Raw genomic sequence first — 27,902 nt, 5'->3', positions numbered from 1 at the left:
GCACCAGTTACACCAGCCCTACCCTCCAGGCACCACCACCACCCCTCAGACCCCAATGCCCAGGGTGGGCTGACGGGCAACCACCAGCCTCTCACTTCCACACGGGGCACAAAGCATCGTGTGCCAACAGCCCCCAAAGCTCCCCCTACACCCTCACGCCCCTGGGGGAGCCCGGGCAGCCTCCATCCTCATCCCTGAGGAGCATCAGGGCTTGGCGCTGGCTGCGGCATTTCCGCCGGCAGTGGCAGGAATGCGGTGGCCGCGGGAACAATGCCGGCACCTTGCGCCGGTCCCCTGCGTGACGGAGCCGCAGCAGCTGCCCGGGCACGGCCCTGCTCTCAAGGAGCCGGCAGGAAGCAGATGGAGATGACACCGGCGGCCGCTTCCTGCCGCAGGACGTGGGGCTTTGCTGCAGAGCTGCTCAGCCTGCCAAGGCGCAGGAAGGAGGGACCCTTGCTCCGGGGCCTGCAAAAGCCCCGTGCCACACAGCACTGGCCCCCTGCTCTGCCCACCTGCCCCGGGCCCTGCCCTGTGCCAGCTCCCTCCTTGGCATGACACGTGCCAGGACACTGTGGATGGGGCAGCTAGCGCTGGGCTGCATGGTGCTGCTGTGCCGGGGGGCTGCAAGCTGCTGCCCAGGAGCAAGACAAGCATGCACTGGGACAACTGGAAACCCTGCCATGGTCCCATGGCTCTGCCTGGCAGTGGTGGGACTGGAAGGCTCCAGCCCCCAGGAAGGACTGGGCTGAAGCTGGAAGGCTCCAGCCCCCAGGAAGGACTGGGTTGGTGCTGGAAGGCCCCAGCCCCCAGGAAGGACTGGGTTGCTGCTGGAAGGCTCCAGCCCCCAGGAAGGACTGGGCTGAAGCTGGAAGGCTCCAGCCCCCAGGAAGGACTGGGCTGAAGCTGGAAGGCTCCAGCCCCCAGGAAGGACTGGGCTGAAGCTGGAAGGCCCCAGCCCCCAGGAAGGACTGGGCTGAAGCTGGAAGGCTCCAGCCCCCAGGAAGGACTGGGATGCAGCTGGAAGGCTCCAGCCCCCAGGAAGGACTGGGCTGAAGCTGGAAGGCCCCAGGCAGGACTGGGCTGAAGCTGGAAGGCTCCAGCCCCCAGGAAGGCTCCAGCCCTGGCCCAGCAGCTCCGTGGGGGCCAGCAGCATGGGAGCAAGAGGCCCTTGTGGAGTGGAGGTTTATTTGTAACGAACCATTTCCAATAAATTATGTAATTTAAAAATTGTAACCAAAAAAAAAAGAGCCACAGGGTAGGGGGCAAACCTCTCTCCCCCCCCCCATCATACAGGGGGACCATGGAGCCCCACAGGCACCCAGGGTTGGGAGAGCTCTGGGACTGCAGACCTCTCCCCCCTCCCCCTTTTCCTGTCTCTGGAGGTGAAGCCACACAGCCCCAGCAGGCAGGACCCTGCTTAGTGTTGCAGTGGGACCCATCAGTGCTGGGCCCCAGGGGTGTCCTCTCCCAAGCTGAGTGCCACCCTGCCACTACAGGTCCTTCCTCAACTCCCCCTCTACACCTAGCTGTCCTGGAAGGACAGCATCCACTGTCACCCTTGGTCACTCAGCTCCAGTTCTAGCCCCTGTGGCTCAGGGGGACAGGAGCTGTGTCCTGCTCCATACCACACACAGGGACAGCCCTGCCCCAATGGTACCTACCATCTCATGTCCCAGAAGAAAAGTGGGACACAGGGAAGAGGGAAGAACAGAGCAAGGCCCAGGTGACAGCAGCAGAAGGGTGAAAGTGCAGGGACAGAGCCCAGGAAGGAGGGGAGAGGGTAGCAGGCTGCCAAGGGGAAGGGGCCACACGTCCAGAGGAACCCTCCCGGGACAGCCACAGTCCAGCTTTCATGGCACAGTGATGGGGTGTGATGGGTGGCAGAGGGTGGCACATGCCGCCCACCAGCACGGGGCTCTCACCAGTACAGACAGTGAACACCAGAGGCACGGCTGGGCACCGGGCATGCCAGGGCCCTCCGGGAGCATCGGCAGCCTCCACCCATCCCGGCCAAGCTCCGGGGAGATGGGGGTGAGGAGGAGGGAGGAGCGTGACGCAGGGAGCCGGTGACACTGCTGTGGGAGGAGCGGGCCACGGCACGGCGCTTGGGTGGGTACCCAGGGGCGCACCCAGCCGGCGGGAGGCGGCAGGAGGCTTCTGTGGCGGATGGCAGTGCGGCGAGCGTGGGTCCTGCGGGGGCGCAGGGGCGGGCAGGACGCTCCCTTCCATCTGTAAACACGGCCCCGGGAGGGCTGGGCGCCCCCGGGAGGGCTGGGCGCCCCCGGGGAGAGCTGGGCGCCCGGCTTTGGCACTCGGCAGCTGTCACTCCTCGTCCCCGGCCAGCAGGAAGCTGTAGAGGAAGTTGATGGCTCGCTGGCGCTCCTGCGGAGCTTGCTTGGCCTGCAGGTTGGGCGGGGGGCGCAGCAGCAGGCTGGAGAACAGGGCGGCTGTGGAGGGGAGGGCAAAGAGTCAGGAAAGGCTGCGGGACCTGGGGCTGTGCAGCCTGCAGAGCAGCTGAGAGGGGGTCTGCTCAGGGCTCACTGGAGGAGGGAGGATCTCCTCCTCCACCCTGCTCTGGTGAGGACACAGCTGCACAACTGCACTACTGTGCTCCCCAGGTCAAGGGAGACAGGGAAGTATTGGAGAGAGTTCAGGGGAGGCTCCAAAGATGTGGAGGGGGCTTGGAGTATCTCTGTGAAGAGCAAAGGCTGAGAGCCCTGGGGGTGTTGAGCCTGGAGAAGAGCAGCCCCAGAGGGGATCTGATCTATGCTCAGCAAGACCTGGAGGGTGAGGGGCAAGGGGATGGGGCCAGACTCTTGTCAGTGGTGCCCAGCAACAGAACAAGAGGCAATGGGCACAAACTGGAGCCCAGGAGGTTCCACCTGAGCAGGAGGAGAAACTTCTTTGGTGTGAGGCTGCTGGAGCCCTGGAGCAGGCTGCCCAGAGAGGTTGTGGAGTCTCCCTGTCTGCAGAGCTTCCAAAGCCAGCTGGCCATTGTGATCCTGGGCAAGCTGCTGTGGGGGCTCTGCTTTAACTAGGGGGATTGGACTGGATGATCTCCAGGGGTCCCTTCCAACCCCCCCACCGTGCCAGGAACAGGGTGTGAAAGGTGTCAGGGCCTGCTGGAGGGGGCAGCAGCAGGGGGGAAGGCCGTACCGATCATGGGGGCGGTGACGTTGTTGTCTTCCGAGTAGCGGAGCAGCTCGCGGAGGAAGGACATCAGGTACCGGAAGACGCTGCGGTGGCAGCGCGGCAGCTGGAAGATCACCTGTGGGAGCAACAGGGACAGGAAGCTCTCCCAGCTCACATGGCTGCAGCACGCTGGCTTTGATGGGCTGCCTTCCCGCCCCAGGAGGCCCTGGGCAGCCTGGTCTAGCTGGGGATGTCCCTGCTGACTGCAGGGAGGTTGGACGAGATGACCTTTGGAGGTCCCTTCTGGCCTGGACCATTCTGTGGCCTCGAGGCTGCTGTGTGACCACTGGTGTGAGCTGCAGGCCCAGGGAGACAGCAGCGAGCCCCCGGCTGCAGCCCAGTGCCGGTGGGACTCGTGGGGTTCGGCTCTGGTACCTGCGCCCCAGGACAGCCCTGGCACCAGCCAAACACCACCACTGCCCTGGGGCTGCTTCCTGCTCGCTCCCAGCATCCCCTCGGGATGCACAGCAGCAGTGTGAGGACCTGAGTGAGAGACTTCCTGATGCCAGGGCTGAAAACACGTTCCAAAACCACCTCCTCTGCCCAAGGATGTGTTGGGCCTCACCTGCTGCCCACCAGAGCCCCTCAGCCCTTAGGGCAAGCAGAGGAACTGCAGCTCTGAGCAGGAGCTTGAGCCCTTGGGACCAGCTGAGGCTCTTCCCCTCCCCAGGGCTGTTGTCCCCCATTGCATCCAGGGTCAAGGCACACTTGGGGTCCCTTTGGAAGCCACCAGCACTGCTAGGAGACACTAGAGTACCTACCTTGGGGCAGAAGAGCACTGTCCGAGCATCCCAGATCACCCTGCCCACCCCTTTGGTCTGCTCCCAAAGGTCCTCACCAGCTCAGGGAAGGGAGCAGGTGCCAGGGCCAGGGCAGAGCTGGCAGCCCTGCAGCAGCAGCACACAGATGGACACAGGGGTGGAGGGGCAGCTGTGGCCTGGGGGCAGCAGGGACAGAGGGCCAGCTGTGGCCCGGGGGCAGTACCTGTCGGCAGAGCCTGCTGCTGTGGGACCAGTCGAGGCAGCGCTGATACAGCTCATAGCAGATCACTGGCTCTGGCAGGGCCTCCAGGAAGATCAGGAGAGCTTCAGCCACCGAGTGGTTGCTGCCTGCTGTGGCAGCAGGAATCAAGGCACAACGCTTGGCAGATGGGCACTGCTCCTCCAGCCTGCCCCCTGCCTCTCCTCCCCCCCAGCTGCCTCATCTCTGCAAGGCCTACGAGGAGGAAGCAAAGTCCCTGACACCAAAGCCTCTCTTCTCCTCCTCCTCTGTGGTCCCCCACCCATGGAAGGTGCTGCTTCACCCGCTCTGTGCTGCCTTCCCCCACCTTCCAGCCCCACAGAAGCCCTCTGCTCCATTAGTCCCTTCCCCAGATCATGCTCCCCCACGTCCCCCTCATCAGCTCTACTGCTTGGCTCAGCCTGGCAGAAGCTCCCACGGCTCTGCCCTGTTACCAGCACAGGTTCAGCTCCAAGAGAGGTTACCTTGGTGGGCACAGAGGGGAGGCAGCCTAGGAGGGACCTGGCCAGCTAAAGGTCATATCAAGCTCTCCTGAGAGGAAGCTCTCCCAGCAGAGCTCCTGGGACCTCAGGCACAGCAAGGATACGGATTGTCTCGGGGATGCTGGTGTCCAGGCAGTCGATGATCTGCTCCAACTCCTCCTGCATGCCGGGGGTCTGGAAGAGGTCCTCCTGCCAAAGACAGCACAGGGACAGAGGGTCAGCTTCCTCACAATGGCTGAAGCATGCAGTGATGGAGGGAGAGGCTGGTACTCCCAGCCAGGGCCTCAAGCCTGGAGCTGATCTCCAGGAGCTAGTGCTGAAGCTGGTCCCCAGGCTCTCCAGAGGCCTCACCTGGTGGCAGGCATTCTTGAACAAGTGGTCCACCAAGAGCCAGATCTCCTTTGGCACCTGCAGTGGTGTCTCCCCAGCCTCCTCGCTCTCCAGGGAGTCCATCTGCAGAATGGATTTCTCCTGGTGGCAAAGAGCAGATGAGGGTTCAGGGAAACATCAGCTCCACTGGAAGGCTCCCAGCAGAGACATCCTGGAGAAGGGAAGCAGCAGGACCCAGGACTCCTCTGGCCCTTTCCTGGACCTTCCAGCACAGAGCCATCGCTCCTCCTGCTGCCCCCCAGAACCTCCCTGCTCCTTCCTGGAGCTGCCCAAGAGTCTCAGCCACAGCTCCAAGGCACGAGCCCAGCCACACCATTTCCCACAGGATGGGGCCCTTGCTGGCCCAATCACAGCTCCCACCCTGCTGCTGACACTGGAGGAGCCCAACAAGCCCTGCTGCATCAGCTTCCACCTGTGAAGCTCCTCCAGCCCCAGCCCAAGCTCCTCCAGCTGCTCTCTGGATGCAGAGTGCAGGACCTGCCTGTCCTCACCCCTGTGAGCTCTCACCCTGGCTGCTCTCTGGGGCTAAGTCAGCCCAGCTGGGTGAAGCTTCCCTCCTCCTCTCCAAGGCTGAGGTCTGAACACAGCTACCCTGACACCACTGTCACACTCTCCCCCTTTCTCAAAGCAGCCAAGGAGCCCAGCTGCTCGGACACCTCCGTCACATCGTTTGACGGGATGAGTGGTTAGCTCGATTGTACCACCCCTCCTGCTCCCAAGGAGGGAGCCATGCCCAGCTCTCCTGAAGCACCCCCAGCAGAAGCACCCAGCCAAGGAGAGCACCAGCAGGAACACAACCCAAGACACCAGCAGAGGAGCACCACAACCCAATGCAGAGCTTTGTTTCAGCCATGAGCACGGTGCCAGCTGCGGTCACTGTCCCTCTGCAGCGCACACAACCACCCTCAGCAGCTGGGGCTGGGTCCTGCTTCTCCCAGTGCACCCAGAGACACCTCTGCCTGGCATGAGCCCCACCAGCACAGGCAGTAGCCACACCAGCCACACAGCACAGCTTTGCCCCACACACTGATGAATTTTCTTGATAGAACCAGAGGAAAGGGCCTCAAATTGCCACAGGGGAGGGTTCAGTTGGACATGAGGAACTACTTTTCCCCCTTTGAGGGTTGTCAAGACCTGGCCCAGGCTGCCCAGAGCAGTGGTGGAGCCCCCATCCCTGTAGGGGTTTCAAAGCCATGGAGATGTGGTGCTGAGGGCTGTGGTTTGGTGGTGACCTGGCAGTGTTGGGTTACTGGTTGAACTCCATGAGCTGAAAGGGCTCTTCCAACCCGAAGTATTCCACAATTCCATGGTTTCCCCAGATAGCAGAGGCTGAGCTGTGGCCACACATCTGCCTCAGTCACACAAGCACACAGGGCAGGCTCAGAAGCAGTGTGTTAGAGCTTCCACCAAGAAGGAAAAGCCAAGACCTGGTGACCCCCTGAAGGCTCAGAGCTCTCAGCAGGGAATCCCCACATCGGGGCAGCACAGAGACCAGGGCAGGGCCGTGCCCGGCTCTGCCAGGCTGCTTGGCAGAGCTGCAGAGACCCCAAGGCAGGAGAGCCCCAAGGCAGGAGCGTTCAGCTGCTTAGGAGAGGAGAAGGAGAAGGGGGAGGAGGAGGGGGAGGAGGAGAAGGAGGAGGAGGAGCTGGTCCCTGGGTTTCCCTTGAGCCGGGCCCGGAGCGCCCTCTGCTGCCGGGAGCGGGGAAGGGAAGGTCCGTGTCCTCCCCGGAGATCTGCAGAAGGGTGTTCCCTGAGGCAGGCACCAACCTCCTCCCTTCCCTTCTGCTAGGAAGGGGGCTGGGAGCCTTATCTGCTTCAGCCTCCGGGTTCCTGGGGAGGAGACAGCCATCCCCTCTCCTGTTTAAACCTTGACAGCCTGGAGATGGGACATGTACACCAGTCCAGGAAGCTGCAGACAGCAGGAACAACACTGCTACCCTCCCAGGATCTCCCAGTTGCTCTTCCAGTGACAGATGTGACTTGCTTGGTCTCCAATGTGAAGCCAAGCAGGGACCCTGCTCTGGCACCGGTGGCTGCATGAGCTGGCAGCCCAGGCTCTGCTGCTCCAGGAGGCAGAGGAACATCTGTCTGCTGTGCAAAGCCTTCCTTGGCCTCCACAAGGACACAAAAAGCCCAGCAGAGGCAAAAGACTTCAGTTTTCCAACTCATTCCTCTCTCTCCACACACGTCTGCAGAGGGTGCTGTGGTGAACCCCACACCACGAGCACGGCTGGAGCTAAAGCTGATGTATCAAAGGTCTCCAATCCCTTCTGGAAGTCCCTACCACTGCTGCCAAGATCAGGAGGTTTCCCCCCTGCCCCCTCCCACCTAGAGCAAATGTGGTGAGCTTTAAACAGCTCAGTGGGGCTGGCCCCACCTTGGCTGCGGGGTCACCGTGTGCTCCAGCCTGTTCCCATCCAACCCACAGCTGCACTAAGAGGCTTTGCTGGAGCAAGGCTCCCTCTGCACCCACCCCCTCCCCCTCTGCAGCACAGAGCAAGGGAAAACTCTGGCTGGTTTTCTTCCTTTCTTTCCTTTACAAACAAGGCACTGAGAAGCAGAGGGGTTGCTTGTGTTACCTTTTCTGAGAAGCTGTCTTCTCCCTGAGAGCAGTGGGAAAGAGAGAAGAGGGAAAAGCGTGGTTAAGAGAGGGAAACGCGCCTCCAGATCCCGCAGCAACCTCATTTGCATGACAAGACCCCAACGACTGCCAGGCCCTTCGCACATTTTGCTGACACGGCCACGGAGCTAAACCTGCAAGGGAGAGATTTGCCTGCCCATTAGCAAAAATCCTGCTCACATGATGCACAACCTGCTCGGGATCCCCACAAGCTCCTCGCAGGGGCCTCCAGCGGCACCGTGGGTGCCCAGCGAGCAGCCAGGCCGCGGGCAGACGCGAGGTGGCCACCGGGAAGAAGCTTGCCCTCCTTGGATCTCCCTGGTTGGGAATAAACATCCCAGTGTGACTCCAGCCATCTGCCCTGGTGAACAGGCCAGAGATAAAGCATTCCCCAGGCTAAATCTGTGTCCCTGAGCGAGTGGCAGCTGTGGAGCCAACGGGCCCCCTAAGCAGCTTTGTGTGCAGTCAGGGAAATGAGCGTTTGTGCCCCGGGCTGCTCCTCTGGCCCCACCTAAGAGCATTAACCCACTGCAGGAGGGGCACGGCAAAGCCCCCACCCCCACCGGGGGCTGCCAGCCTGAGCCCTCCGGCCACCCTCAAACACAGCACCAGCAGAAGACACTCTGCAGTGGTGCCCACAGGAGGGGAGAGGAGCAGGGTGGTCAAGCAGATTGACTTTTCTGGCTGAGAGCAGCCAAAGCTCATCCAAAGGCTGAAGAACCGCAGCCACCACGGCACGGAGCACGCTGCGGGGAGCAGCGTCTCAGCTCCGTGGTGACCTCAGCTTCCTCTGGAGGCTCACTGAGAAGACAGCCCCGGGGGCCCGGCCTCTTGCCCACAACAGCTTGCTCCCAGCAGGAGCTGGCACAGGTCGCCCTTCCCCGGCGCAGGGACGGCAGTGGCAGGTTGGGGATGGCAGAGAGAGGCTGTTTCGTAACGGGGTGAGTCATCTCCAGCCTCACTGCACCTCCCCGGGCCTGCCCTGCTCTTCCTCTGCTCCTGCAGCCCCCAGCGCCAGCAGCTCCGCCAGGCCAGCCCCCTCCTGACAAGGAGTCCTCAAGAGGCTCCTCAAAGCCTCTTGACCAGGATGAGACACACTAGGACTGAAATCCCAGAGGTGTGGTGTTCAGGTGTCAGCAGCTGCTCCCAGCAGAACCAGCAGAGCTGCTCCCAGCACCCCTCCCCTGTGCCATTCCACATCAAGCTGGATTCTCAGACCCATGGGGACCTGTGCTCCCCAAGGTCTGCTGCTGCTGCAGACAAGCCTGGCTTAGCCAGGCTGGCAGGAATGCTCAGGGCAGGGAGTGACAAGCCCCAGCACAGCATCACTGCAGGAGGGAAAAGTCATAGAATCCCAGAATGGTTTGGCTTGGAAGGAACCTTAAAGATTATCCAATGCCAACCCTCCACCATCAGCAGGGACACCTTCCACTGGAGCAGGCTGCTCAAGGCCTCATCCAACCTGGCCCTGAACACCTCCAAGGAGAAGGCATCCACAACCTCCCTGGGCAACCTGCTCCAGTGTCTCCCCACCCTCACTGTAAAGAATTTCTTCCTAATCTCCAGTCTCAATCTCCCCCTTCCAGCTCAAAGCCACTGCCCCCCATCCTAGCACTACAGACCCTTGTAAAAAGTCCCTTCCTAGTTTCTTGTAGCCCCCTTCAGGTACTGGAGAATAAAGAAAAGGTTCTTCACACACAAACCCAGCACCTTCCTCACATTCTGAGCATCCTCTACACACACCTCACTGTCCCAGAACACATCTGGGCTGCAGAGTGGTGAGCACATGTGGCAGGAAGAGCTCAGCTTGTCTTGTCTCTAAGAATTTCCCCACTCAAGAGGTAGGATCAAGCCCAAAGGGCCTAAAATAGCTCCAAGGTGACAGCAGCTTTAAAATCCAAGTGACTGCATTTTGCTTTGGGCTGCTGCACATTGTGTTCCTTGAGGTGGCTCAGCATGTTCTGAGTGAAACACTGCAGTGACACCAAGCCCACCAGAGCCTGCTCCTTTGCTGGGCATACTGGGACAGGGTGTTCTCCTCCCACTGTTTGGCCCTCTGTATTTCTGTGTGTTTCACTGAACAGCAGGAGGAAGCAGACAGAGGTGAAGGAAGCAGAGGAACTTCTAGCAAAGCAACAGTGTGCATCAGTGAGGGCTGAAGCTGAGTCCAGGCCTCAGGTCCTGTCTGTGGAGCACAAAGTGCTGAGCAGTGAGCTGGAGAAAGCAGCTGGAAAAGCCTCCAAGATGGATGAAATCCTCCAGCCCAAGCTCAGCACACTTCCAGAACATGCTTTCAGTCAAAGCCTGGAAAGCATGAGGAGCCTGAGGCCTGGAGCAGTTCCTTGAAGTGAGGAGGCAAGTGTTGGATCTTCCCACCTGGATTCTGCAGAGCCTGATCCTGTAGTTACAAAATCAGAATTCTGGTATGAAAAATGCCTGCCTGAGTGCTGGGGCTGTGAGAAAAGCTGTCACCTACAACAAAAGGACTGGAAGAGGCATGGTGCAGCTGCCAGAGGGAAAAGAGAGAAGGGTAATCAGATGGAGTGGAAGCTGCCAATCTACAGATGTGAAAAGGCAGCAGCTCCTGGACAAAAAAAAACTGCATGGAAGGATGAGGTACAACAGATGAGGAGAGAGGAGAGGTGTCACATGTCAGAGAGACTAAAAGAACTGGGCTGAGATGAGCAAAAAGGGAAGAGCTTTCCTGGCTGAACCAGAATGGACTAAACCTCATCAACTGCTGGACCCCACCGAGGCAAGGCCAGGAAAAGCCAGAGGAGAGGAACAAACCCAGGCTGGAAACAAGAATGAAGATCCCCAAACTGGGGCTTAGTTTCAGAACCAGCCATGAGACACCACCAGATAAGAGGTGACCAGGGCACAGTTCCCCTGCCTTGCATGCAAAAGTGCCCTCAGAAGGATAAATATTGATGTGGGGGCTGGTGGAGCTTGGGGAGAGGAGCAGTTATCTCTGCTCTGCACAGCAGCTTGCTCACTGTGGCTGGCAAGAGAGGAAGTGGACAGAGAGGCTGCAAGGCTGGTCCTCTGCTGTGCTCTGCTCATCAGTGCACCTAACAGCACCAAAGCCCTTTCCTCAGTCCTCCTGTTTCTGCTTGTTTCTTCTTCCCCTGAGCAGAGTGAATGACACAAGGATCCAGAAGCAAATGGACTCTGGAGCCCTCATGCCTGCAGAAGCAGCCCAGGCAGCTCAGGAAGTGTTTTGTCATCCCCCCTTACAACACACCAGTGCCACCCAGCTGAGCTGCCAGCACCAACCCAACAGAAAACACAGGGTGCTAGGATCACTTTTGTGTCCCGCCAGACAACATTTAGAGCCTCTTCAGAAACAGGGGACAAGCACAGGCTGTCAAGAGCTACTGGGTATGACAGAGGGAAATAACAGCACCTAAAGCTCTGCAGGAAGTAAACTGGGTCCAAGCAGGCAGAGGAGGCCCAGGTGTAAAGCACCGCTCCTGCTCCCAGGGGCAGCAGGAGGGACAGTGCACAAGGGGACAGTGCAACAGGGGACAAGCACAGGCTGTCAAGAGCCACTGGGTGTGATGGAGGGAAATAACAGCACCTAAAGCTCTGCAGGAAGTAAACTGGGTCCAGGCCAGCAGAGCAGGCCCAGGTGTAAAGCACTGCTCCTGCTCCCAGGGGGCAGCAGGGGGGACAGTGCCCTCTCCCCACTACCAGAGCTGCTCCAGGAGGCTGCTACTCACCAGGTCAATGAGCTTGGTGACTGGAACCTCTCGGATGGGTCGCTTCATTCGGCACAAGGCCTCCAGGGAGGTGCCAAAGCAGCTGGGCAGGTAGGTGCCACTGATGGTGAGGAAATAGTCCTTGCCCCGGTCCAGGTGAAGGACAAGAATGTCCTCGATCTTGTCCTCGCCAGAGTTGAGCAGGGTGACCGAGTCCTTACTGACATACACGTCCAGGGAGATCTCTGTGCTCTCATCTGCAACAGACAGGAGCTCTCAAGAACACAGAGACACCCAAAAGGGGGGAGCAAGACAAACAGGCAGCGGCAGGGACAAAGGTCACAACACTGAGCAGAGACACAAGGACGACAGCGAGAGAGGTGGCACGTGAGGGGCAGGAAGGACTGAGGAGATGGCTGGCAGTCTGCACCAGCACATGAAGGGGGAGCTGGGGGAGCACTCACCTGGCTCCAAGTAGCCCTCACAGGGCTCTGCCCGAAGCCATGGCTTGCAGTAGTGGGTGTCGTTGAGCTTTGGGATGAAGGAGAAGTGACAGGTGACCTGCCCATCATTGGTGATCTGGAACTTCTGCTTCTGCAGCTGACGGAACTTCACGTTCTCAAACTCAAACTGCAAGCAAAGAGAAAAGACAGATCACCTTCCTGGCCACCATGGGACACCCAGACCCCGCTGTGGTGACCCAGTTCAGAGGAGCAGCCACACGGCTCCCCGCAGAAGACCTGCCAAGGGGCCAAGGCGAGCGGCCCTTCTGATCCAGCCCCTGATCCCATGATTATGGGGGAAGTGCAGCTTCCTATCATGCACTTCACTGAACCCAGGGCTTTAGAAGCAGTTGTAGCACTGCAGTGTTTGGGAGGTGGACAGGGCCTGGGGTTTCCTGCTCACTTCTCTCCTGCTCAGCTCCAGCGAGGGCAGAAAGTCGTTCTCCATCCTGTCCATCATACGAACGATGTCTTCGAACGTCTTCCGACACTTCTGCTCATCCACAACCTTGACCTGGGGCAGACCAGGAAACACTCAGCACAGCTTCTGAGCAGCTTCACAGCACCTGCTGATCCTAAGGCAAGGGCAGAAGGGGGATCCTTCCCTAAGCACTTGCTCTGTGCAGCCAGAAGGCTGAGGGAACCTGCAGGTGTGGTGCACCTCCGAGCTGCACGTACAACCTCACACACCCCGCCAGAGGTTACCGGGGTCCCTGTGGTCACTGATCCCCCTGCTGGGAGATACTGGGGGTGACCTGTGGGACAGAACTGGCATCTGAACACTATTCATGATTCTCCAGAGAAAGAGGAGAGCAGCTCTCCTTTAAGGCTTGAGCTACCCAAGGAGCAGGAGGTAGTAGAAATGGATGTGGACTGTCTCTGCCAACCCAGGAAACCCAAATCTGCCACCAGGCAATCACTTCTGAAGGGATTCAGCTGTGAACCTGGGGACACACTCTGAACACATCAGAGGAAGACTGCAACAGCAGGTACAGCCACTCACAGATTGTGTCTGCTTGTGGAGGACAGAAAACAGCAGGACACTCATAGAATGGTTTGGGTTGGAAGGGACCTTACAGGTCATCTGGTTCCAGTGCTCTCTTGCCATGGGAAAAGACAGCTTCCCCATGACCAAGCTGCTCAAGCCCCATCCAGCTTGGTTTTGAACACTACCAGGCTTGGAGCCTCCACAACCTCTCTGGGCAACCTGTTCCAGTGCCTCACTGCCCTCCTGGGGAAGAGTTTATCCCCAAAGTCCCATCTCCATCCAGCTTCTTCCAGCCAGATGCCATCACCCCTTGTCCTGTCACTCCATGCCTTTGTCAGAAGTCCCTCTCCAGCTCTCCTCCTGCCCCCTTCAAATCCTGGAAGGCTGTTCTAAGGTCTCCCTGGAGAGTCCTCCGGTGCAGGCTCTCTCAGCCTGTGCTCACAGCAGAGGTGCTGAGTGCCAAGCAGCAGCACACCCACACACAGGACACACCTCACAGTTCTTTACTCTGTGCTCTTTCAACAGCCTCTGCAGAGGTGCTGTGACCACACCACGTCCCAGAGGGGGGTGTGGCCAAGCCCCCAGCCCAGCCCAGCCCAGCAGGCAGCTCACCCCGATGCGGAAGAGGGCACTGACAGGCTTGTGGTCGCTGGTCTTGAGGTCCATGTGGCTGCAGTAGCGCATCTGGGCGATGTTGCTCCCTCTCCACAGGATCCGGTCGCACCAGGCCGGCACGCGGCACTTCCCACTGCCGAGAGCAGCTTGCCAGGGTGACCCAGCAGCCCCACAAAGCCACCCAAGCTGTTCCTCTCCCCAGCCAGCCAGCCAGCTCCCTCCACCCCCACCCCACCAGCTGCATTAGGGATCAGCTCCTGCCACCTCCCTCCGCTCGAATACTGCACAGAACAGTTTGAGTTGGAATAGACCTCCAAGACCATCGAGCCCAACACCACCATGGCCATTAAACCATGGACCCAAGTGCCATGGCCACACCTTTCTTGAACATCTCCAGGGATGGGGACTCCACCACCTCCCTGGGCAGCCTGTTCCAGTGCCTGACTGCTCTTGCAGCAAAGAAATTGTTCCTAATCTCCAACCTAACCCTCCCCTGGCACAGTTTCAGGCCATTCCCTCTCACTCTATCACCTGATACTAGGGGGAAGAGACTGACACCCACCTCACTCCAACCTCCTTTCAGGGAGCTGTAGAGAGCAATGAAGTTGCCCCTCAGCCTCCTCTTCTCCACCTTGCCCTATAGAGGAGCTAAAATTCCCATCCTTTCCAGCATCAGGAAACAAAATAACCCCAGACAAGGCTGTTGCCATGGCCTGAAGCCATGTGTGCTGTGACCCAAGCTGCACTGCTTGCTCCTGCTGCCAGATCTTTCTTCACTTGCTGTTTCCACAGTGGAAAGTCTACTCAGAGATTACTATGATGTTATGAAGTCTGAATCCCAGCTTGTCCTTCTCCAGATGAACTACTGTGCTGATTCATAAACATGGGCAGAGGAAGAGCCAACTGCTCTCTGGCTGGAAGCTCCCACTTAGGAGTGTGTCCATTTAGAGTAAACTTCTGCAGCAGATGCACACAGGGCTGTGGGAGGTAGAGGGCAGCTGCAGACAGGAGCTGCTGCTGCTGCTGCCACAGTGCAGCCACCCCAGGGGGTGAGCTAGTCAGGGGGCAGGATGAGTCAGAGAATCACTGAATGGTTTGGGTTGGAAGGGACCTTAAAGATCACCTAGTTCCAGCTCCCTACCATGGGTAGGGGCACCTTCCACTAGACCAGGTTACTCAAGGCCTCATCCACCTTGGCCTTGAATGCCTTTAGGGTGGGGGCACCCACAACCACCCATGGCAACCTGTCCCACTGTTTCACCACCCTCACTTGTAAAGAATTTCTTCCTATTATCCAGGCAGAGAGAGAGTTTTCTTCTCTGCAATTATGATCCCTCCCTGGAGGTGTTCAAGGCCAGGCTGGATGGGGCCTTGAGCAACCTGGTCTAGTGGGAGGTGTCCCTGCCCATGGCAGGGGGGTTGGAACTAGATGGTGTTGAATGTTTCTTCCAACTCAAACTATTCTATGAACCTATGAATCTCTGCCCCTGGCAGCAGCAACTCCTTCCTGTGCAGGGCTACCTGTGAGCTCCCTCTTCACCTTCCTTCTCCTGCAAGCAGCAGCAAAGGAGGCTTAGGGCCTGGTCAATGCATACAGTTTCATAGTTTCATTCAGGGTTGGAAGGGACCACAATGATCATCTAGTTCCAACCCCCCTGCCATGGGCAGGGACACCCCACACTAGATCAGGCTGCCCAGAGCCTCATCCAGCCTGGGCTTAAACACCCCCAGGGCTGGGGCCTCAACCACCTCCCTGGACAACCCATTCCAGGGTCTCACCACTCTCATGGTGAAGAACCTCCTCCTCACATCTAGCCTGAATCTCCCCACCTCCAGCTTCATTCCATTCCCCCTAGTCCTATCACTACCTGAGATCCTGAGAAGTCCTTCCCCAGCCTTCCTGTAGGCCCCCTTCAGATACTGGAAGGCCACAATTAGGTCACCTCAGAGCCTTCTCTTCTGCAGACTGAACAGCCCCAACTCCTTCAGTCTGTCCTCACAGGAGAGGTGCTCCAGCCCTCTGATCATCCTTGTGGCCCTTCTCTGGACACGTTCCAGCACCTCCACATCCCTCTTGTAATAGGGGCTCCAGAACTGGACACAGTACTCCAGGTGGGGTCTCACCAGGGCTGAGCAGAGGGGGAGGATCACCTCCCTCGACCTGCTAGCCACACTTCTCCTGATGCAGCCCAGGATCTGATTGTAAAGTCTCTGTCTGTTTCAAAGAGGAGGGGACAGGGAGTCCAAACCTGCCTCGCTGTAACAATGAGAGGTGTTTCCAGCTCTAGGAAGCAGGAAATCAAGCTCTGGGAGAAAATGGCTTGTGTGTCATAGGTGAGGCCATGGCTTGGCAGCTTGCCTCACCTGGAGTCCCAGCGGTCTGTTTTGGAGTCATATTTGTAGGTGGGGATGAATTTAATCTCTCCCTCGATGAAATCTGCAAAGGCTTTCTTCTGGGTGCGCTGGATGTTCAGCTGCAGCAGAAAGAGAGCACTTGAAAACACCCCAAAACCCAGCAAACCACCCCCCCCCCACACACAGCAGAGCACCAGGGAGCAGAGCTACAGCCAGAGGCCACTGCCACCTGCAGCCAAGGGACTCAGCAGACACCCTCCAAACTGCTCCTCACACCTGCAGCTTTCAACAGAGGTAGAAATTCAAGAGCAGAGGAATGTTTCCTGGACAGGCTGAACAGCAGCTGGCCCAGCGCTGCTCACCAGGCCCTGCAGGCAGCACAGAAGAGCAGTTAGGGGAAATCTGAATTGCTGCAGGGGTGCTAAAAGCCCTCCTTAGCTCCCGGGCTCATCATCAATATTTCACTGCCAATCCCCTGTAGCAGCAGCCTGCAGGGTTGCTCTTGGCTGACACCTGACACAGCCTCCCCTTTGCTCATTTCTTAGTCTGAGAAACACCTGAGCTGCTCTCCTGACACACATCTGCTCACTGCAGGCATGAGCTCTAGGACAGGATCTCTCCCCCTCGCTGCTCAGCTGCCTGTCAGGTGATGTGGCACCATTCCCATCCCTGTCTCACAGGCACAACCCTTCACAGAATCAAAGAATTGTTTGGGTTGGGAAAACCCTCTAAGGTCACCCAGTCCAAGCACCAGCCCAACACCACCATGGCCATTAAACCATGTCCCAGAGGGCCATTTCCACAGGTTCCTTGAACACCTCCAGGGATGGGGACTCCACCAACTCCCTGGGCAGCCTGTTCCAGTGCCTGACCACGCCTGCAGGGAAGAAATTGTTCCTAATCTCCAACCTAAACCTCCCCGGGCACAATTCCAGGCAATTTTCTCTCAGTCTGTCACCTGATACTAGGGAGAAGAGACCAACCCCCACCTCACTCCAACCTCCTTTCAGGGAGCTGAAGAGAACAATGAGGTCTCCCCTTAGTCTCCTTTTCTCCAGATTAAACAGCCCCAGTTCCCTCAGCTGCTCCTCACCCGACCTGTGCTCATCCTGAAGGCACATGTGGTGCTGCCTCAGTTTGCAGCACTCAATGAGATGCTGAGCAGGGAAGAGCAGAGCATAGAATCGAGGTCAAACAGCAGGGAAGTGCTGGTTCCAGATCAATACCTCCTGCAAAACACTGATCACAGCAGCTTTGGTGGCTGGCACAAATCCCCATGCTCCAGCTCGTGGGTTGCATGTAAGAGAGAACCTCAGTGAGATGCAGACACCTCTGCAGTCACTGCCTGCACTGCTAGCAGTTAACCCCAGTACAAGATACCATCTACTTTTGGTGCCAGGACATCAGAGCTCTGCCCAGGGTCTAAGTCAGAGTGCCTGCCAGCCCCTCCCAAGCACAGGCACATCTCAAACCAAGGTGACTTGAGATGTCTGGGGCAGGGGCGAGTGGAGGTGACTGACCTGGTCGTACGTCAGCAGCTTCTGCAGCTCGTTCCTGCTGATGAGACTTTTCACCTCGCTGGCATCGGGCAGACAGAGCCGGTAGTTCAAGTCCCCGAGCCAGATGACAACACTGAAACCAAACACAAGCGTGGGAGAGGAGAGCCAGGAGTTAGTGCTGTGTGGCACACACAGAGCAAGAGCTGGCAAAGGGGAAGAGCTGGGTGGTTGGTGGTGAGTAAGGCCGAGGCATGTGGAAGGCAAAAGGAGACGCAAAAGATTGAGCCCAACAGCAGAACTCTCCGAGGGCAGCAGATACTGTACTACCAAGACTTCCTCCTTTGAATCTCACAGGGGAGTGAAGACTTAGATTAATGGACATACCTGAGCTTGCCTCAGTCTGGAAAAAGACCAAGAACACCACAGACTCACAGGAAGATAGAATGGGTTAGGTTGGAAAAGACCTTTAAGCCCATGGAGTCCAACGATGAACCCAGCACTGCCAGGGCACCACTAAACCATGGCCCTCAGCACCACATCTCCATGGCTTTGAAACCCTAACCCAGGGCTGAGGACTCCACCACTGCCCTGGGCAGCCTGGGCCAGGCCTTGACAACCTTTGAGAGGAAGACATTGTTCCCCTTGTCCAACCTAGACCTCCTCTGGGGCAACCTGAGGCTATTTCCCTTTGTCCTGGCACTTGCTCCTTGGGAGAAGAGCCCAACCCCTGCCCCAACTCTCTAACGAAGTGAGAGCAGTGGGCCTCACCAACCTTCACAAGCTCTCTAGCTGCAGAGTCCATCTAGCATTCAGGGGCTTCTCATGCACAGAAGATGGCAATGAGAGAGCTGCTGAAGCAGAGCAGGTTTTGTCAGCCAGGCAGGCTGGTCTGTGCTCACACCTCCTGTGAGACCATGGGGTTTGCCTCTTTTGTTTTTCACTGCCTTTCCTTCAACCAGATCAGACCACCACTGTGCCAGCTCCACTGCAAAGACTGACTGGTGCTGAACTGGTAGAAGCAGAGTAAGATTCCTCTGGTCTCCAGAACGTTCCTGGGGAGGCTGTGGTCTCCAGAACATTCCTGTCCTATCTCACCCACCAGGCATTCCCTATCAGCATCCTCTCTTCCCCTGCTCCTCACTGGGCTCTCCCACAGCCCCTCAGGCCCCAGAGAAAGACACCCTTGTGCTTTTTCCACTCTTTACTCCATAAAGGTTTCATTTAAAGATTAAAATCTAACCCCCTCTCTGCTATCAAAGCTCTTCCTGTTTACAGTCAAGCCTCAACATTCCCATGAGTGGATTATGAAGGATCATCTCCCTTCTGAAGCTTTTTTCCCTGCACTAATCCACTCTACATTTTCTTCTCAGTTTTTAAATGGTTTCAATGTGGAGGCTCAGGGGAGACCTTATTGCTCTCTACAACTACCTGAAGGGAGGTTGTAGCCAGGTGGGGATTGGTCTCTTCTCCCAGGCAAGCAGCACCAGAACAAGAGGACAGTCTCAAGCTGTGCCAGGGGAGGTTTAGGCTGGAGGTGAGGAAGAAATTCTTCATAGAGAGAGTAACTGGCCATTGGAATGTGCTGCCTGGGGAGGTGGTGGAGTCACCATCCCTGGAGGTGTTTAGGAGGAGCCTGGATGGGTGCTTGGTGCCATGGTTGAGTTGATTAGATGGTGCTGGGTGATAGGTTGGACTCAATGATCTCCAAGGTCTCTTCCAACCTGGTTAATTCTATTCCATTTGCTACAGGATCCTGAATCCTTTGCACCAGGTTTGAAACAACCTTCACCTCTGTGCTGCTCTCCACATGTGAGTTGGATCATTCAGCAGCACTTCCAAAAAGGGAGGAGAGCAAACCAAACTCACTCATGTTTCATGATGTTGAGCTGAGGCAGCCCATCAGCAGGGATCTCAAAACTCATCCGAGCACAGATGTCCTTATAGTCCTGGTTCCGCCGCTCAAAGTCCTCCACGTGAGCCGCCAGGTGCGAGTTGACAATGCAGAAGGTGGTGTTGTGGAACACAAACCTCACTGCCACCCCACCCTTGTTGCCCTGGAGAGAGAAGGTGGTGGGTTGGCTGGAGAAGGGGCATGGGGGCTTGGAGAAGGGGGAGGAGGAGGTGGTGGGTGGAGGGCTGGAGCAGGGAGGCGGTGGGCAGGTTGGGTGGCTGGAGCAGGGAGGTAGTGAGCTGGAGAAGGGAAATGGTTGGCTGGAGAAAGGAGGTAGTGGGCAGGTTGGGTGGCTGGAGAAGGGAAATGGCTGGTTGGATGGCTGGAGAAGGGAGGTGGTGGGCAGGAGAAAGGAAATGGTTGACTGGAGAAAGGAGGTAGTGGGCAGGTTGGGTGGCTGGAGCAGGGAGGTAGTGAGCTGGAGAAGGGAAATGGTTGCCTGGAGAAAGGAGGTAGTGGGCAGGTTGGGTGGCTGGAGAAGGGAGGTGGTGGGCAGGAGAAGGGAAATGGTTGGCTGGAGAAGAGAGGGGGTGGGTGGGTTGGTTGGCTGCAGAAGGGAGGTGGTTGGCTGAAGGAGAAGGCGGTTGGCTGGAGAAAGTAATAGGGAGGCACCAGGGATGGGCCAGTGGACAAAACCAGGCTGTGCTGTGCCTTGCAGGGACACAGGGAAACAGTGGTTGGTGACTCACCATCTTTCCCATGATCCCTGTGCCCACAGTCTCTGTCACAATCTTCTGGATGTGGCTCAGGTGATCCTTCTTAGCATATATGAGCAGCATCATCCCCACCAGCCTGACCATCTGCACCTGCAGCACCAAAAGGGCTCCTGAGTTCCCAGGCAGGCAGTGGGAAGGCAGCTCTGCTCTGCCTGATGTTCTGCTGTTCCTCACCATGTTTTGGAATCTACCCCTGCTTGCAACCACCCAAACGACCTCCAGGCCCAGTGCAAGGCTCTGGAAGAGAATCCCTCACTCCTTAGTAGCTGTGCTGAGCCTGCAGCATTCCCCACACTGGGGGTCCCCTGCAAACAGGGCTGTCCTGGGAGGGCACAGAAACTTGCCAAGCACACAACAGACCTGTTTGGGAAGCCTCAGCCTTGTGCTCTAACCAGCAAAACCAGCAGAGAAGACTCTGAGGGCTCTGGTGAGGCACATCATGGAGAGCCTCTGGCTGGGAGCTGTGCTAGAGGGGACCAGGCAGAGCAGCTCTTATCTCCTGAGGCAAACGTGCCCAACCCGTGGGATTTCAAAGGCAGCTGTCCCTGAGCCTCACAACCTACTTGGTCCTCAGAACACATTTGTCCTCCAAGGCCAGGAGTCTCTGGAGCTCAGAGGTTCTCAGCTGCAGAGCCCAGCCTGTGGGTGCTAGCACAGCACTGCCATGGGCTGTCCCAGCAGGGATCTGATCTTCTCCTACATCTGCCAAGCCAACACAACTCCCAGCCCACCACCTTCCTGTGCCTCCAAAAGAGGGGCAACAAGGCCTGATCTCAAGCACTGGGCTGCATGCTGGCTGCAGAGGTATTGGATGTGTTGGGATCAAGTGAGGGGGGAGGCTGGAATTGCAGAATTCATTCATAGATTCATAGAATGGTCTGGGTTGGAAGAGACCTTAAAGCTCAGCTAGTTCCAACCCCCTGCCGTCAGCAGGGACACCTCCCACTGGAGCAGGTTGCTCAAGGCCTCATCTAGCCTGGTCCTGAACACCTCCAAGCAGGGGGCAACCACAACCTTCCATGAACAACCTGTTCCAGTGTCTCCACCCTCACTGTCAATAACTTCTTCCTAATCTCCAGCCCACATCTCCTCTATTCCAGCTCAAAGCCGCCGCCCCTTGTCCTACCACTACAAGCCCTTGTGAAAACTCTCTCCCCAGCTCTCCTTCAGGTACTGGAAGGATGCTTTAAAGCTCTCCCTGGAGCCTTTTCTTTTCCAGGTTGAACTGCATGTCTCTTAGCATAGAATCATAGAGCAAGTAAGGTTGCAAAAGACCTCAGAGATCATCAAGTCCAACCTGTCACCCAACACCTGAGGACTAAACCATGGCACCAAGTGCCACATCCAATCCCCTCTTGAACACCTCCAGGGATGGGGACTCCACCACCTCCCTGGGCAGCCCATTCCAGTGGCCAATTTCTCTGTGTAGAATTTTCTCCTCACCTCCAGCCTAAACCTCCCCTGGCACAGCTTGAGACTGTGTCCTCTTGTTCTGGTGCTGACTGCCTGGGAGAAGAGACCAATCCCCTCCTGGCTACAACCTCCCTTCAGGGAGTTATAGAGAGCAATGAGGTCTGCCCTGAGCCTCCTCTTCTCCAGGCTAAGCAACCCCAGCTCCCTCAGCCTCTCCTCACAGGGCTGTGCTCCAGACCTCTACCCAGCCTCATTGCCCTTCTCTGGACACCTTCAAGTGTCTCAATGTCCTTCTTAAACTGAGGGGCCCAGAACTGGACACAGGACTCAAGGTGTGGCCTAACCAGTGCTGAGTACAGGGCAGAATGACCTCCCTGCTCCTGCTGGCCACACTGTTCCTGATGCAGGCCAGGATGCCATTGGCCTTCTTGGCCACCTGGGCACACTGCATATCCCCACAGGGAAGGTGCTGCATCCTTCCAATCATCTTGGTGGCCTCCTCTGGACCCACTCCAGCAGGTCCCTGTCCTTCTTGTGCAGCAGGAAGAGCCTGAGCCCCCATCCCACTTAGCAGCAGTGGAACCCACATGAAACCACAAGGCTTATCTACAAGCTTCAGTCACTTCCCCCTGCTCACAGCCATACCCTGCCCTCTCCCTTCCACCAGGGAGGGAGAACTTCACCCCAAACTCAAGCACAGCAATGAAGCCTCCTGGCAGCTCAGGTCATGACCCTGGGCTCCCTTCTTGAGGCATCTCTGGTCAGTGAGATGCCATTTCCCTGCTGTGACAACCTGTAACAGGTCACCCAGTGACAAGGGACACAGGCTGAGGAGGAAGGTGAAGCTGCTTAACCTGCTCTGGGCTGGAACCCACAGCAGAAAGGTTTGCTGTAGCTCAGGCAGAAAACAGCAGCTGGCTTTAAACCAGCCAGAACAAATAAAGTCCTGCTGCCACAACTGAAGCAATTCAAGGCAGAAGCCTCTGGAAGAGTCCACCCCACGAATTAACCCTTTCCTTCCAGGAAAAGCTATTGATTCCACTCACCAGCTCAAGACACACCTTGCTTCTCCACTGCAAGGCTGAGATGGTGACAGAGATAAAGAATCCAAACCCACTCCACTTCCCTGAGCCCCAGCCCTGTGCTTTACACAATCATTTTGATCCCTAACTTTGTAAATTTCCACTTCCAAGTACAAGGTCCTCTACAGCTGTGGGCACAGAGACTCTCCAGATGTAACCTGGCCCAGATTTCTCCTTCCAAGACCCCACACCACCAAGCAGAACTCACTTTCTTATATTTGGCCCTAGGGTGCAGGGACTTCTCCACAGCCAACAGCCATTCCTGCTCCTTTGAAGAATCAAAGTAGAAAAAAGCTTCTGTGCTGAGGTCCAGCTCCTGGAACCTGAAAAACCAGCTGAATTAGGACACCCATCTCCCCACAGATCACCCTCCTGCTACAGGAAGGTCACAGAATCACTGAGTGGTTTGGATTGAAAGGATCTCCACAGGTCATCCAGTCCAACCCCCCTGCAGCCAGCAGGGACCTCTGCAACCAGAGCAGGTTGCTCAGAGCCCCAAGCAACCTGACCTGCAGTGGTGCCAGGGATGGGACATCTCCCACCTCCCTGGGCCAGGCTCTCACCACCCTCAGTGTCAAAGATTTCTTCCTGCTCTCCAGTCTGAATCTCCCTCTCTCAAGCCATCAGCCCTTGTCCTCTCACAACAGGCCATGATGAAAATCTGTCCCCAGCTTTCTGATGACCCCCCTGAAGTCTCAGGTCTCAGTAAGGGCCACAGGAAGCCTCTAGCAACAGCTTTTCTTGGAAGAGCAGCTCCTTACTCCCACTTGCATACAGCAGCAGAATTCCACCACAGCTCCCCTGGGACCCTCCTCCAATGCCCCTCAGCAACCACCCCTGGAGCTCTGCCTTGGGTAATGGACAGGGAGCTCTGGCCATGCCTCAGGGGGGACATCCACTTTGTTCTGTCACCCCATCCTCCCCGAGGCCACCACTGACCATCCAAACAGCTCTGTGCCCTCACACAGCTCTTCTGAGACAGCTCAGGCCTGTGGCACCTCTGAGAGCACACCAAGAACTCAAACCAAGCACAGCCCACCAGTATCCAAGCCAGAGCTACAAGGAGTCAACATGAGGCCACTGCCACTCACCCAATGCAGTAGAAGTCTGGAGGCTCCGTGTCACACACCAGCCAGGGCTGCAGGCTGCTGTCTGGAGACTGCCCATTCACATTCCATGTCCCCACAAAAAACCTACAGCAGAGAAGCAGCTGAACTGTTAGAGAGAATGCAGCAACAAGCACAACAGCACAGCCACAGCAGTGTCCAGGCTGGACAGGAGAGAAATGATCTTGAAGGTCCCTCCCAAGCCAAATTATCCTGAGTCTGTTCTATGGTTCTATGACATTTCAGTGGGAGCAGCAAACATCTGGCTCCTTTAACACCCTGTCACATGAGGCAGCACTGCAGCTGCCTTGGGCCTCTCTGCACAATGGTTTCAGCCTCACTTCAGGGCCAAGAGATGTGAGAGGCACAGATGCAGAAGGAGAAGCTGCACCACAGGCACTTGCTGACTTGCAGGCTGCACTGATCCTCCTTCAGCCACCCACACCTGGCCACACCTCAGAGCAGCCAGCTTTCAAACCCAGGCAAGATGTGAGCTCCCAGAAGGAACCAAGCAGCTCTGCCTGTCCCTCACCTGAAGTTGTGAAGGTTGACATAGTCCTTCTCCCTCTTGGCAAGCACGTGCTTGATCAGCCCTTCCCTCTGCCCCAGCTGCGTGCTGGGCAGGAACATCTTGCGCATGGTGTTGGTCACCTCGGGCTGGTCTCTGGAGGCACCTTCCCTCTCTCGGTGCACTCTAGGAAGGAAGCCAGAGCAGAGTGAAACTGGCTCTGCTGCCTAGGCAGAGAAGGACAACAGTGAACAGCTTCACTCCCTCCCTTACTGCCTGTTCTGAGGCACAGGAGGCGGCCGTGGGGGTTCCCGGCGAGACCCTGGCTGGTTCTGCATGTTCCTCTTCTCTTCCAGGCTTAGAGTGTTGAAGTCATCCTCAAACCCCAGGGCTCCTGTCATGGGGAAAAAACAAACAAAAAAGAGCAATGTGCCCTGAGAAATGGCATCAAACAGCTCCAAGGGACAAAAATAACTCCACAGCAAGGGACAAAGCTAATCTGACAACAATATATCGATGCTGGTGACAGGGGAATGTGAGAGAGGGGCACAGGGTGGTGAAGACCCAAACCAAGGCAGGAGGCAGAAGGCAGCAAGCAAGAGGGAATCAACAGTCCAGGGCAACAGGACCTGAGGCCTGAGATGTTTTCTTTTGCACAGGGAAATGAGTGCAGGGTTGGACACAGGTCCCTACCCAGAGGCCCCACCACTGCAGAGAGTACACCAAGGTGATAGTCCAGCACCTGAAGAGGAGGTGTGTGACAGAGTCGGGAGGTTCTTCTCCACCTGATGCCAGCTGGCTGAGTCCTTAGGTTCGGGAACAGAAGTTTTCATGTGGGCTGGAAAGAGATCAGCCCCATCAGTAACTGCTGGTGGTCAGGAGGTGTCACAAACTCACTGACAGCTCTGCTCACCATCCTGGATGCTCTGCACTTCCGAGAGGAACCTGAGGCACTGCTCCTCATCAGGGATCTCAAAGAGGCGCTCTGCTGTCTTGTCCCCTTGGATGCGGACCTTGCAGCCTGCTTCAGGCACAGACACAGGGTCAGACAGGGCTGCTTCATGCAGCTGAGACCAAGCTTTCTGGCTGTGCTCCCAGCTCATCAATGACAGCCAAGGTCCAGCTGCTGTTTCCAACACAAATCTGAACCTAAGCTACCCCTCCTCTGCTCCCGAGATCCCCCACCCCACCTAGGGTGGCATCAGCCACGTTTTCCTGCCTTTAGGAATGTCTCTCCCTACTGCAACCTCAGAGAAGAGCTCTGAAAGCAGTAAGAAATGTTTCCTGAGAGGGACAGCAGAACTGGGGATGAGACTGAGTGTTGTCAGCACTGAAAAAGGCCAACTGTCCCCTCAGCTTGAGCAGGGGACAGAGAAGCAGAAGGCCAATGACGGTGTGGGGCACAGGGCAGGGTCTACAGGGCAGCGCCTACAGGACAGATTCAAGAAGCTCAAGATTGACCAATGGCCAGTAACCCAACCTGGGCATTTCAGACCATGTTTGTCATGGCAACTGACTGTGTAGAAGAGCCAGACAACACCATCAGGGGAAGTATCAGCCCCCAAGCGTGGAGAAGCTTTGGCCACGTGGCTGCAGGGGCAGAACTTACTGTTGGTGGCGATATCAATCAGCAGAGTCTCTTCTGCCTCTGCAAAGGAGAAAAACAGGATCAGGAGAGCTCACACTGAGTGCTGCAGGAATTGAGAACTCCAAAAAGCATCCTGCCTGCAAAAGAGAGTCCTAGCAAAGGAAGAAATAGCTTCAATTTACACCTGACCTGCCAATAACAGTGCCAGGAGAAAGAAGGGTCATGCCTGGACAGCCTGGGTGGCCACTTCCCACAACCCATGTCTGACTTGGGAGATTCCCAATATCCAGAGTTTTCCTACACCTGAATGGTTTGCCCCACATCAGTCTCTAGGAAGGACCAAGCTGACAATGAACTAAAGAGTTTTCCACACAGCAAAACCACCCTGAACTGCACAGAAGGGGATGAGTTGGTCCAGAGAAAGGTGCTTTCAGTCCCCAACCAACCCTTGCCCCAGGAACACAGGCTGCTGTTTGGGTTACCCCAAGACAAGGACTGAAGCTTTTTCCCATTCCATAGCTGCTGGGACTTGACAGCTTGTCAGACCTTAAAGAAGTTTAGATCTGAAGATGGAATTGGAGTAAAGCTCCCAACTCCTGATCTTATGGAGCAGACAGACAGCAGCAGACACCAAATATAAGCTGCTGCAGACAAGTGCTGAAGATGCTGGCTCTACATGAGCCCACAACTCATCAGCCCCATCCCAGCTTCTGCCCCTAGGGTGGGGAAGAGGCAGGGCTCCACAGACCAGGAGGTGTAGTTCCATGGAGATAGATTCAACCTACAGGGCAGGTCAAGGAACTTCTCCAAATCTAAGTTCCCCCAGTAAACAGCAGCAGGTCCCCACCTCCAGCAGAAAGCCCCCCCCTCAGCTCGGTACCTTGCACACACTTGAAGCGGCTGTTGATGGGGATGTAATCGGGGTCGGAGCTTCCCTTCTCCTGCCGCTGGATAACTATCCTGGAGAGAGAGGAGAGCCCCCAAACAATGCCCTACCCGTGCACCGACACCCGTCAGTGCAGTTTCGCCGACAGTGAAACGCAGCAGCGCTGATTTCTATCACCGTGCTGCTGGGAGCGGAGAAGCGAGGAGAGGCTCCGAGTCCTGCGGGACAGGGCTGCCCGGGGCCAGACTAAGTGCCACTCAGCTCTCCCTGCTGCGGGGCGGGTTCAGCCTCAGGGTGCAGCGGCTCCCGCTCCTCGGAGAAACCCGGAGGAGCAGGGAACCGGAGGGAAGGAGCAGAGCTCCAGAGCCCGCATCTTACCGCTCTGCCCGCCGGACACGGCGCCCGCGCTGCGGGGAGAGCAGCGGGGAAGAGGCGGCCGCCCGCTCCCGCACTGCCCCGGCCCTGCTCGCAACGCAGCGGCTCAAGACTCTCAGCTCCCTGGGGCAGTTACGGCAGCTGTGGTACACCCTTAGCCAACTAGGAGCCCAGCGGCGGTGGAAGAGGAACGAACCGCCCCGGAACCAGGCGCCCGCACGGCCCGAGCCCCGGCAGCGGCACAACCAACCGGACTCACCGGCACAGCGGCCGGAGCAACTTGGCTGTCCCGGCAGACAAGCGGAGCCAGACCAGCCCTACCGAAACGGGCTTCCGCCGGCGCGTCCCGGCACTCACCCGTAACGGCCGCCCCGCCAGCTCAGGCTCAGCACGCACGGCTCCCGCCGCCCAGCCCGCACCTCCGCGCCGGCCACGCTCTGCACTGCCGCTAAGGAAAGCACCGCCACCGCCTAGCCCTTCACCCCCACACCCCCCGCCGGCCCCGCCCCTCCCTCCGCAGCTCCCCGGGGCAGGTCCCGGTGGATACGAGCAGGCCGCAGGCCGCGGCGGGTCGCTCCATGGCGGCGCCTGTGTCTCCTGGCGACTTCGCGCTGATTACGGACACGGCACAGAGACGAGCCTACCCCCTATCACACCGCCCCCTGCCGGAGGGCGGACTACATCACCCTCCGCTTGAGAACCGAGGGGGCGGGGCGGGGGCGGGCCTGCTCCGGGAGGTAGGGGGCTCCGGAGCTCTGGGAAGGCATCGGAAGGGGCGGTGCTCCAGGCAGCCACCGGGAGGGGCGGAACTGAACCGGAGAGCCATGCCCCGGGGACGCACCGGAAAGGGCAAAGCTCATCGAGAGAGCGGGGCGTAGGGATTGGGTAGAGCGCAACAAAAGGCGGGGCTCC

The 27,902-nt window shown here is 57.6% G+C and overlaps 1 protein-coding gene across 3 annotated transcripts; it reads right to left on the bottom strand.

Annotated features, from left to right (window-relative positions):
- Positions 1 to 1,165: 1,165 nt before the first annotated feature.
- Positions 1,166 to 27,606, bottom strand: OCRL (OCRL inositol polyphosphate-5-phosphatase). 3 transcript variants are annotated; one of them, XM_068151872.1, is made up of 24 exons: positions 27,538 to 27,606; positions 27,348 to 27,427; positions 26,610 to 26,689; positions 25,751 to 25,789; positions 25,055 to 25,165; positions 24,884 to 24,979; positions 24,415 to 24,535; positions 24,166 to 24,327; positions 23,619 to 23,720; positions 22,736 to 22,850; positions 20,006 to 20,122; positions 19,232 to 19,419; positions 17,387 to 17,498; positions 15,876 to 15,985; positions 13,509 to 13,644; positions 12,312 to 12,422; positions 11,870 to 12,035; positions 11,427 to 11,662; positions 7,664 to 7,687; positions 5,046 to 5,165; positions 4,799 to 4,883; positions 4,177 to 4,304; positions 3,157 to 3,268; positions 1,166 to 2,447 (listed from the first exon to the last, which is right to left on the bottom strand). In XM_068151872.1, exons 1-24 carry the CDS (start codon positions 27,568 to 27,570, stop codon positions 2,323 to 2,325), a joined length of 2,709 nt encoding a protein of 902 aa, XP_068007973.1. In that variant the 5' UTR covers positions 27,571 to 27,606; the 3' UTR covers positions 1,166 to 2,322. The 3 variants fall into 3 exon arrangements, with proteins under 3 accessions (XP_068007973.1, XP_068007974.1, XP_068007975.1); XM_068151873.1 differs by having other exon boundaries at positions 25,055 to 25,162; XM_068151874.1 differs by lacking the exon at positions 7,664 to 7,687.
- Positions 27,607 to 27,902: the final 296 nt, after the last annotated feature.

This window comes from Melanerpes formicivorus, unplaced genomic scaffold (assembly GCF_026170545.1).
Source record: "Melanerpes formicivorus ecotype bairdi unplaced genomic scaffold, bMelFor1.0.p_v2 SCAF_22, whole genome shotgun sequence".
NCBI classification, from domain to species: domain Eukaryota; kingdom Metazoa; phylum Chordata; class Aves; order Piciformes; family Picidae; genus Melanerpes; species Melanerpes formicivorus.
The sequence above is the reverse complement of the archived record's forward strand: the minus strand, read 5'-3'. Positions and strand labels throughout refer to the sequence as shown.